This window comes from Stigmatopora nigra, chromosome 13, assembly GCF_051989575.1.
Source record: "Stigmatopora nigra isolate UIUO_SnigA chromosome 13, RoL_Snig_1.1, whole genome shotgun sequence".
In the NCBI taxonomy this organism is placed as follows: domain Eukaryota; kingdom Metazoa; phylum Chordata; class Actinopteri; order Syngnathiformes; family Syngnathidae; genus Stigmatopora; species Stigmatopora nigra.
This window is the reverse complement of record NC_135520.1, coordinates 8,331,464-8,342,847: the sequence shown is the minus strand read 5'-3', so window position 1 is coordinate 8,342,847 and position 11,384 is coordinate 8,331,464. Positions and strand designations below refer to the sequence as shown.

Genomic DNA, 11,384 nt, shown 5'->3' with positions numbered 1-11,384 from the left:
ATCTCTATTGCACCAACAATGCGGACATAAACTGTTGTTGTATGTTTTTTTTTTTATGTCAGCAAAAAAAAGTACCACCACAAAACAAATTGGAACATCTTTATTTGTCTGTGTAATAAACTGAATAAATTAAAAACAATAAGCAGGACATTTTACATTTAGTCACATCCTAGGGGGGCTTTCATTGAAATTGCCACACAGTACATTAGGAGGGGAGTAGGGGCTCATTTATGAAATACAAGCGACAAAATGGTGACAATATTGCAGCTCCAATGATGAAAGCTGAGAGACAACCAAAACCCACGAGAGTATATATTCCTAAAATAAGGCCGTTCTTCAAACACTTGTCAAAAAAGCAATACCTTATGATATAGTGCATCTCATTATGGTTGCCAAAATCAGATATTTATTATCTGAAATACTATATACTTCTTTTACTCCATTCAGGTAAGCTATTTGTGATTACCTCAGTTGGAAGACACAATTATTTACACACCAACATTTGAACTCGGTTACTAACCAAAACATGAGCTCCAATTGAGTAAACTGACTCTCAGGAATTCCCTGTGTGATGTATATGAGCAACAGAAATTCTGCCTTTAAAAACATTGCATGCAATAATATGATTAAAACACATTATTTAAATGCACCTAAATTTTGGGAGTTTGTATTCTTGGTACAGCTTGAAAGATTATATGCACATTTTAGTAGATAATGAAAGAAAAGCAAAATATTGTACCAAACAGCGCTTTCAGGGAATTGTTTTTTATTAAGCCATCTTGCTTTTCAATCACTGCAGACATATTCATTCCATGTGTAGATTTTCCCACTTAGGCAGAACTTTAAAAATTAAAACTACAAGAGAATGCAGTTAAAAGTGCACGGGTGAGAGGATGTCTTTCTCGATTTTGTACACTCAAACAGAATGTGTTGCCTTTGGCCTGCTTAGGGGCAGAAGGTGAGCGGTGCACACGAAAGCAGCAGCAATTATTCGTCTCTGGCACAACAACAGAGAGCAAAAAGAGCATCAAAGGTTTTTCCTCTGAGCAAAAAGCACTCCCTCGGAGGAAAAACCTGCAACTTATGTGCACGAATACCAGCGCATGGACTTTTGCGGTCTCCTGAGAGAGAAATGAAGCAAAGGATGTGCGCCAGTGTGAGTGCAAGAAATAGTTAAAAGCAACTCTGACTAAATATGAGGTAATATAATATATAATAATAATTTAATATAATATAATATTTTTATTCATTTGTTTATGCATTATCCATGTTTTATGTTTTATTTTCATATATTCTACATATATATTATATATATAAAAAAATATATACTGCCCAAAACATCCATGAAGAGTGGGAGAAAGAGAGAGATGAAGTCACTTATTTTTATCAGGCACAATTTGGGGCACCATGAAAATGTTGCTGGTCCTTTCAACAGGGAAGTGTTGTCACATGTCAACAACACAAGCTCAGCCACCGGCTTGAGCATCACTTCATTATCAAACATTACAGTTAAATCTGTCGGAGTTCAGACGGCTTTTGGCCAAAATAAAAGCAGAAGATGAAAGTAGTCGCTTTAATAAGGTAAACGGCGATCGGCGGTCCGATCCGGTGTTATTTGTGTATTTTAAACAGTAAAAACGCATGTCGCAAACTGATGTAAGTCCATGTGACAGTACTACATGGCGTCCTGATCTGTGGTGTTTTGGTTTCAGTGGAGGCAAAGACAGTTGCTACAACATGATGCAGTGTGTGGCTGCTGGCCATCATATCGTAGCTCTGGCCAACCTACGCCCTGCACATAAAGGTGGGGATGATTTGTAACCTGAGTACGAATTTATTGAATAAAATACGCACAAGGTATTGTGTTTGTGGTTTTGGCTATAGAAAGACACAGAAAAAAAATCAAATATTTTGCTAAGTACCATTGTATGATTTATAGTTCATAATACCGGATGCATATTTGTATAACAGCTAGAATATTTCATACTTATCAGAGATAGATGTATACTATAGTATTGATCAATCTGCCTCCACCGACCACGCCCACTTCCCCACCCTCCATAATGTACTGGCATTCATAGAGCAAGTGAATGACCGTTTTTGCCCATTAAAACTCAAAATTCACGCTAGGCTAACTAAGTTTAAGCTTGATTTAATTAATAAAGGGGCAATACATATTAATGAACATATGTAACATATGTATATATTCATGTTAATGAACATATATATGCAAATATGTCAGATTATATTTGAAGGCTAATTTCCATCTTTAGTCCCTTCTGCAGGTTGAAGATAGCATCAATAAGGCAATACAGGACAAAATACAAGAAACCAGCTTAGAAATGATGAGACAAACACAAGTAGCACAGGTCTTGGCATAATTGTGATATACCAAATACCAAAATGTATCTTCAAAAATGTTACAGATGAGCTGGACAGCTACATGTACCAAACAGTGGGCCACCAGGCCATTAAACTGTTTGCTGAAGCCATGGACTTGCCTCTTTACCAACGCACTATCCAAGGCCTCAGCTTGGACACTAGCAGAGACTACCAGGAGACAGAAGGGGACGAGGTGGAGGATCTTTATCAACTGTTGCACCATGTCAAGGTATCCTTACATTCGGTTTCTGTCTGGCTTATCCTCAAAAGCACTCTTGCAACCCTCGCAGGGATATGGAATGAATGAATCTCCTTTTTATGCATTAATAATATGCAAATACATATGTACAAACTGTGTAGTTGATTTTGTTCTGGTCATTCATTCATACTTGTGGTGGAAGCGTTATGTAGAGATTCTAAATCTGCCATCCTCTTGACATTGAACACAAAGTTTCACAACACACCAAACTCACGTAACTCTATCAACTCCAAAGTGCGTTGGCTGACATGCTCTGCCAACCGCTCTTTACATTTGTCAAGCTCGCCGAGCACCACTAAACTTCTCCTGCTGGCTAAGGTTCATGAAATGTCACCCAGTGGAGATGTTTTACAAGTCCTCCTCTTTGAATTCTTATTCACTTAGTAGCCCATTAGTGCCGTCTCAAAGGGCCTTTACTTGTCTGATTCCATCTGGCCTACTCAACAGGGGCGGTACATTTTGCGCATCTTGTAAAGTGCTGCTAAACTGTGCGGCAGATGACAAAATCATGTTGCTGCTCTTAATCTGTCATACTAGGTAAGTCACTCGAAAAAGTGCTCTGAATTGGATAAAGTTTTACATTTAAAAAAAATGTTAGCTCCAACTAAACTATTTTTTTATTCTGTTTGATCTCATGTATGAACATACAAGCCTGATCTATCCGGAACCTTATCTAGCCAATCAGAAGAATCAATCAATCAATCAATCAATAATGAAAGAACTAACACGCACTCATTGTGTATGGCAACATTGAAATTTCTTTTGAGTTGTGGTTGTGAATGAGATAAATTTAGTGTTGATAGAGTTGGGCCAAGGCTCAGTGGGGCAGAGCTCCGGGACGCCCTTTGCTTATCCGCACACCACCAGGGTAGTGAGTAGCTGGCCAGCTTGCCTGGGGGCTGTTTGCACCCTCTGTCTGACTTTCTTTGTCATCTTCTGTTTAGGTTGGTGGCTTTACATGTTTCGCCTCCGCGCTTTTGTTTCCCGTGTATCCCCCTACACACGATCACACTTTTTCTGGATTTTGAACCTTTATGAGTATTCACAGTGACATGAGCAAAAAACGTTGGAACCTCCAAATCTGGGCAAAATGCCTTACAGGATGCTGTTTGACCTCATGTCAAATAAAATTGTTCTCATGGGAAACAATGTGACCAGAAATTTGTACTACAATTTCTAAAATATTACACACTTTCTTATCATACCAAATTTAAAGTTCAAATTAACTTTTTTTATCAATGCTTCCCCAATTTGTTGGTACCCAATAAAAAAAAAAACTAAAATAATATTTATTAATTTTATGGATTTCGGTAGCGGGGGCACCCTGAATTGGTGGCCAGCCAATCACAGACCACGAGGAGACAGACAAATTAGAGTGTCCAACCTGCCTACCATACATGTTTTTGGAATGTGGGAGAAAACTGGAGTACCTGGAGAAAACCCACACATGCCCAGGAGAACATAGAAACTCCACAAGGGTGAACCGACCGGCATTCGAACCCAGGACCCCAGAACTGTGAAGCCACTGCACTAACCCACCAAGCCACATTCAAATAAACTGAGAACATACCTGTAGACTTCTCCAACCATTTCGTATCCCTTGTCATATCCCGTATTGCCTTGTACTCTTGACTCTTAACTCTTAGGAACATACCTACGACTTTTTGACCCTGGGAAAGTTTAGTAATTATCCCCGTGGGTGAACATTAGTGTAGATTTTACCCTGCGGGATCCAAATGAACTCCTACTGTACCCCTATTTCTGACAGTGTTGTACACATGTTTCTGGTATGCGATATAATCCCATCTTCCCCCTGTGGTCAGGCCTCTATAATTGCAAAGGGCTGCTAATTTCCCCATTTCCAAGGCTTCTCAGCGCTGACCTCCGCAGTCACACAGGCCATAGATCACGGCAGTTGCGGTCCCACGGGGCCCCTCGTGGGCCTGCAGACCTCCAGTGATCCCCTCGTTTAGCTCCCGCGCCATCATCGGCAGACCTGCAACCATAAACAACAAGCTTCCTCCCTCTCTCTCTCTCTCTTGCCAAGTGGTGTCAGCCAAAAGAACAACTTTCTGATCTCAAATGTCAAGATTTCTGAGGTGCTTGTCATGCGGTGTAAATTGGATGCTTTAACTCTTACCATTCGGCCAAGTACGTCTTTTTGTTATGTTCAACACATATGCTGTTAAGTTGAGAAGAACGGAAAAAAACTCGCACTTTTTAATGACAAGCTTTTGACTGCGGAAAAAGAGCTCTGTTTATAATGTGTGATGTTTTGAAGGATTCACACATTAATTAAAAGTTACAAGATTATATTTGGAAAATGACACCACGCCAAAAGATGAAAGATTTCTTCTCCCGTAGTCGATGAGTCTCGTTTTAGAGCATTCTTCCCGCCTTCCTCTTGCTCTTTGTCAGCGTGAGCCAACAGTGCCATCTATGGCTCCAAGATGGAACCAGTTCTTTTCCACTTGCATGTTTGGAGCCATTCAAAAGAATCAAAGGAAGAGATCATATTCTTCAGAACCTTTTGTTGACAGAGAGAAAAGGAAGAACTATCCCAATCATAATAGCTGAGGAGGGGGTGGGGGGCATCCATCTGCTAGCAGTGGCGATAATGACAGGAGGACAATGTGGCCCTATCTTCAGCCTCTTTGCTCTCACCGTGGGCCGCGCATGGCAGTCTGGCTTTGAACTGTGTAACCTGATCAACGTGCTATGTGACAGCCAGCCTTGCCGTCCCATCCCACAACGGGCTCATCTTAAAACAAACTTGTTTTAGAAAAAGGGAAAGGAAGGGCACAATAAATCTCTCCTGCTCTTGCAGAGCTTGTATTGGGGTGTTTTTGTTTTCTATAATATCACTGTGTCCCAAGCACAGACGGTCATCTTATAATAAATGTCTCAGTTGTAAGCCATTAGTTTCTTTTTTGTATCTTACATGCCTAGTACAACTTATTATACCAAATACATTAACTTATAAGTGAGCAAGACAATGGCAGAAAACTATTGGAGAGTGAATGGCCTGTGACCCTGCACTTTGCTTTACCTCAATTGCTTCATGATCTATTTAATCCATTCCACATAATTATGCCCATCCCTAGTCTCAAGACCTTTACAAAGCATGTCTTAAATATTCTTTCAGTGGATTTTAAAGGAGTAAAATAGTTCTCTCCATCTATGTGTGTGACCCGCTATGATGTGTGATAGAGATCAGCAGTGTCAGTCACCCCTGGCTGTAACGCTCAGTATACACCCCCCTACCCCCCATCACCACCCCGCAGGCCTACAAAACCCCTCATATTAGTCATATCACATCCCTCAAATCCTGTATCCTTCTCGCTGTGCTCTGTGACCTGACACTGGCTTTTTGTGCCCTCTGACCCTCCACTTGTGCTCATGTATTTGGAGTGTTTGTGTGTGTTTGAGGTCTGGAAAAAGCAGGGTTCTTTTGTGTGATGATAGATCCATCAGACCTATGTGTACAGTACTTGCTTCTTTTCTTAAAATAGCTGATTTAATAGGTACTATACAACATAAATACAGTGCTCTCAAGCACAAATTTTGTTCTCTAAAGCAGTGTTTTCCAACCTCTTTTGAGCTTGGGTGCACTTTGCATTGAAAAAATCTCAAGGCACAGCACAAGCTAAAAATCTTCCAATTTAAATCAATCTCCCTAACAATATAAAGTTATTCTCTCAAAAGCTTCATCAGCATGGATCAAATAAATACCCCTATACCCCTAGACTAGTCGCCAGTCAGCCGTAGAGCACACCGAGACAAACAACCATACACACTCACAATCATACCTCCACCAGCGGGAATCAAACCCACGTTTGTCCGCACCGAAGTCAGGCGAGTGAACCTCTACATCATGAGGCATCTTACATTGGGAACTCTTGCTTGGAAACATTTGAGCTGACAAATGCAGACAAAGACATTTAAGCTCATTAGAGTGATGAGGAACTATAGATCATCGCTACGCACGCGTTCCCATCCGCCAGCTTTAATTAGCAAGGACGTGACATCTATGTCACAATGTACACGAGCGTCGGAGTGGATGGAAATGTTTCGTTCAAGTCAAATTTACTGTTCTTTAATGCATTCTACTAAACTTTTGTGAAGCTGATCTGTTTTCATTTGCGACATTTACATATGCTTTTATTTTTGTCACTTCCAACCTAATTTAGATGTTGACCTTAACTCAAGGTATGTGAGAAAATAAATCATTCTGATGATGTAGGCTCGGAGGAATGTTGCTTAGTAGACCATAGACGTCCACTTTTGTGGGAACTTGGTGAAGACCAAATTTAAAAAAAGTCTCAGTTATTACAAACATGGGGAGACAAAGTGTAGATTGAGAGGACATTTCCATGGAGAGGCACCAGAGTTGCGTCCACACAATAAGAGATTATGGATTTATGCAGTTTACAATGCAACAGGTAATCGTCAACTTCAATCAGCCTATTTTAAACAAAGAGAATCTGATACTAATCACCTTACTTTGTAAACAATATGCTCAATTTAAGTTAACACAAACTGAACAAAACATCCCTTTTGTTTGTTTGCGTTTCATTGCCATCACACTCGCTTTCTGGATCAAGATGCTGGAAGGGATGAAGGGAAGTTGTAGTGAGGGGCTTATCGGAGAGGCGGAGGAATCTTTTTAGTTGTATCGATTAGGGAGCTGAGGTGTTGGAAGACAAGTCAGAGTTGTGCGAACCGCTGGAGGAGGGCAGGTGCGGGTGTCAAAATCAAACATACAGCCCCTCTCTGATTACCGTCGTGGTACCGCATTAGACGTTCATCGGGGGGCGGCTCAACAGGAAAATGGATTTTTCTTAAAAGCGGCTTAATACATAAATCATGACCTCAGGGGTCACCGGCGAGGGTTTAGTAGAGACAATCAATAACTGAGCTAATGTGAGCTTGTTTGCGGTTCAGGGGTACTATTAAATGCTGTTCTTGGAGTGAGGTTACGAACAGCCAAAACTTGTTTAATGTGTTTGTCTCTTTATCTTTAGTCTGAGCTAAACCTATTGTTAGCTTTATCCTTGTGGAAACATTCATCTCTTCTTCTTCTTTTATTTTGTTATTCTTTATAGACTTGGGCCTTGTGTCTCAATTGTTTTTAATGAATAGTGTGTGTGGACATAAGCCATTTTCACTGTAGAGGAGGACAGTAAAACAGAAATAAAGATTATTGAATGAGGAATATTTTCGTTGTGGGGTGGATTAGGCAGCATTCAAGTAACAATGACAAACTTGAATGGATCTAAAAGGTCCTCAAAGCTGTAGCGTTCTGGCAAAGTCAATAGTTTTCCACCATTTCATCAATCATAGCCACTGTGTTTAATCCATACACTTACAAGTAAGGTCCTCAGTTGACGATGGAATGCAGAAGGGCTTTAAAATTGTATGCCATTAATTGAGACTGGCGTCTAGGGTTAAATTTTCAAAACGTGAATCTGAATAGGTCCACAAGAAGAAGGTCTAAGGATGTTGGCTAATTTCATTTTGTGTAAGCATACCATAATGTCTTAACACCGGCTTGTGGAACATTGGAAGTCACCTTGGACTACAAAGATGTTGGTTTCATAACAAAACGCCAATACTAAACCCCCTGTCATTTATATGTCTCTAAATGTTGGGACAGTCTGCCACGCCTTAGGACTGTGTGTCCGCATTGCATTAAACACAATCACTTGACCCAAGATGGCCCTGTCCCTCACATTCTACATGCACTTGAGTTGTCCCAGCCCTTCTTTCCATGTTCTCACCATGTCATTACATTACGTGACTATAGGCTGCTGAGCTGATCTAATGGAGAGAACATTAAAAGTGACCAGTCACTTACTTGATGGGCCTGTGAGAGCTTGATGGTGAGGAGGAGTGTTTGACGTGAGGTGGTGGGATTAGGGTTAGAAGTGGTGTCGATATGATGAAGGCAATACACTGTGTGATGGCACCCCAAATGCCCTTGAGCAAGCTGTCATTCAAAGCACTTTAATTAATTTCTCTACCTTTTTGCCTTCAACTCCTCCTTCTCTTTCCTCACCATCAAGCCCGCCACATGCAAGAGGCAAGAACAGAATGAAAAGTGCACGTCAACAACGTAGGACTGGAAAAAAAAGACATTTTCATTCTTTCTTCCTTTTACATGGAAATATCTGTCAAGGCGACGCACAATAGTCGAGATTCACCAATTCGGTTGCTCACCATTGCCAAAATGGTTTGTAGGAGATATTTTGAATTTTGCTAAATGGAGCCTTTGTATTGTTAAGCAGTATAATTAAGATGTCAAAGTGACAGACATTTGGAGGGAGCTAATGAGGCTTCTTATGTATTGCACACAAATGTGGAATTTTGAATATTTCATGGTGTTCTAATTGCCTTGCTTGCTCTCAATGGCAGCTATTTTTCAATATTGTAAAGTTTTTCGTGCGTATTAGAAAGTTTGGCAAGTCATTCATTCCGTTAGACTTGTGCCACAACAATACTGAAATCCTCATCAAGACTTGCTCAAACTCAGAGATCACTGAGGTAATGTCAAACTCAAAACCAGGACCAAAACAGTCTTTTGGGATCAAGTTTGACACCAGACCATTTATCTTGAACCAGGACCAATTTCAAGTGTATAGCATGATATTCCATTTTAAGTATGGTATGTATTGTGTTGAAATATAAAATCAAATTAAGACTTAATCATCTATAAATTTCAATGTGGCCCCTTTTTGTAAATTCTCTCTATAATGAACATTAGACATGGTCAATATGTTTACTTCAGACAGAAGTAATATTATATTTTAATAATTCACTTTACCTTACATTTTATTATAAAAGGGAATGTGCAACTAGAACTACTTTGAACTTAACCATTGCCATTTGAGCTGTGTGGTATTTTTCTCCTCTCCATGTCTGGTCAAATGCATGGCTTACCTGAAGGCAGCGTGACTGTGAATACAATTGAACAACTTTTTTATGTCCCTACACAGACAAATATATATATAATTAGAAAGTATATCACGCAAACTACCTAGCGATTGAGTTTAATGGCCGTGTCGTTTCTTTGTGGAGCATGCCTACTGGCCTTAATCTTCCCCCGCAGCTGACATCTTAATAACTCAGTCCTCTTCCATCAATTTACACGGGAGACAATACGGATGTGGGGGTAAGGTGGAGTTTAATGAATTTGACAATTAGTAACAGGAGTTAATGACTGCATGTGGCTAAGTACCCTGATGGACATGGCTAGGGGACCAAGGGCTTCCATTGCTCAGGGCCATAGATCCTCATTAATAGCTTTTTTGTGCCTGATGGAAAGGAAGAAGGATAGCAATGGCGTGCCTTTGTTTAGCAGTTGCCTCCGATGGGCTTGCTGCAGGGTTGTGCGGTCACACATTGGCGGGCTTGAATTAGTCCCACTCAGGGCACGAGTTAATGCAGAGCCTGGGGTCCGGCATCAGGTGGAACAGCCTTTAATGAAGCGGGAAACCTTAGATGGAATGGGACTTCTCTGCCAACAGTCATTGTAGTTACAAGGTCTAAGCCCATCAACTGCTTAGCCACATAATTATGAGTATTTATTGGCTACCTTGCCACTCTTTATCTTTTGATTGCGTTAGCTACGATTAGTAGTGCGTAGTGATCTTTTGAAGAATAAATTGCCCCTTAGGGAAGATTTAGTATGCATGCAATTTTTGCAAGTTTTATAATAGCACAGCATAGTTGCAAATTGTTTACTATAACTTCCAGAACTTTGGGTTTGTCTCCAAGCTCTAACAATCTTATGTATAATTTTCTATGGGTATTCATGAGGTGCACAAATTTCTAATGTTTTCACCTGTAAGATCACAATTACAAATGCAGCATCAGATACTTGGTAATTGCTGAATTATCAATGTCCAAAGTTTCTGTGCAGATTCACATACGGCTGGTCTTGCCACTGCAACTGCCTGCCAATTTGCCATTGCGTAAAGTTGACTCCACCAAAGCCTCAACTTCAAAGTTGTAAATCCTGTAAATCTCCAAGTGATCTTTTCGATCCATTAAACCATTGGTCTTGATCCACCCAACCTACCTTTTATATTCTTTTTATTGTCATTCCTTATACCAATCTGCCTTTCCTAATTGGCCTCTTTAGGAAGTGACAGTTGTGTTTAGGCAAAGGGTTATCATTGCATTAGAGAAGAGCACTGGCCCTGAGGCTTACCTCGAATCATACGACTGTGCCTGCAGCCGCCTTAGCTCCTACGCTGGGCCTGGAACGCTATCAGTCCGACTTAATTATTGTCACCAGGCAGTCGAATTGGTTGTAATGTTTCTCACAATGGAGGGATGTTAAAACATACTGGATCCTGAGGCCTGATGAGTTTTAAACTTGAGATCACACATTTAGATTAATGTTTATATACATATTCCTCGTTTTACCTTTTACACTATGCTTTATGTTGTCACAAAACATGCACATACACAGTCAGATACACAAACAACAGTGCATTTTTATTTTTTTAAATCTGATTAGCAGGCATGCCTACTTGGAGTTGTATGTGTGTTTGTGTGCAGCCTAGCGTTAGGCCCCAGGCAGGGCATGGATTTCATTTAGGAAAGTATCAAAGGTTTACACGCTGCTCGCTTTAATCAGCATGTTTATCAGGCAGAGAAAAATTGCAGGAAGCAAGGATGGGCGGGAGGGAGGCGGAGGATGAGGACGACCGCGAGGGTTATCTTAAGGACCAGTAGC

The 11,384-nt window shown here is 40.5% G+C and overlaps 1 protein-coding gene across 3 annotated transcripts in view; it reads left to right on the top strand.

The window, feature by feature from the left end:
* Nucleotides 1-1,421: 1,421 nt before the first annotated feature.
* The window catches only part of dph6 (diphthamine biosynthesis 6), a 43,298-nt gene continuing 33,335 nt past the window's right edge, over nucleotides 1,422-11,384 (top strand). For all 3 annotated transcript variants that reach the window (XM_077731924.1, XM_077731923.1, XM_077731925.1), the window contains exons 1-3: nucleotides 1,422-1,581; nucleotides 1,713-1,804; nucleotides 2,427-2,611. In XM_077731924.1, the coding sequence (XP_077588050.1) occupies nucleotides 1,559-1,581; nucleotides 1,713-1,804; nucleotides 2,427-2,611 (300 nt within the window). In that variant the 5' untranslated portion in view covers nucleotides 1,422-1,558. The remainder of the gene's footprint in view (nucleotides 1,582-1,712; nucleotides 1,805-2,426; nucleotides 2,612-11,384) is intronic.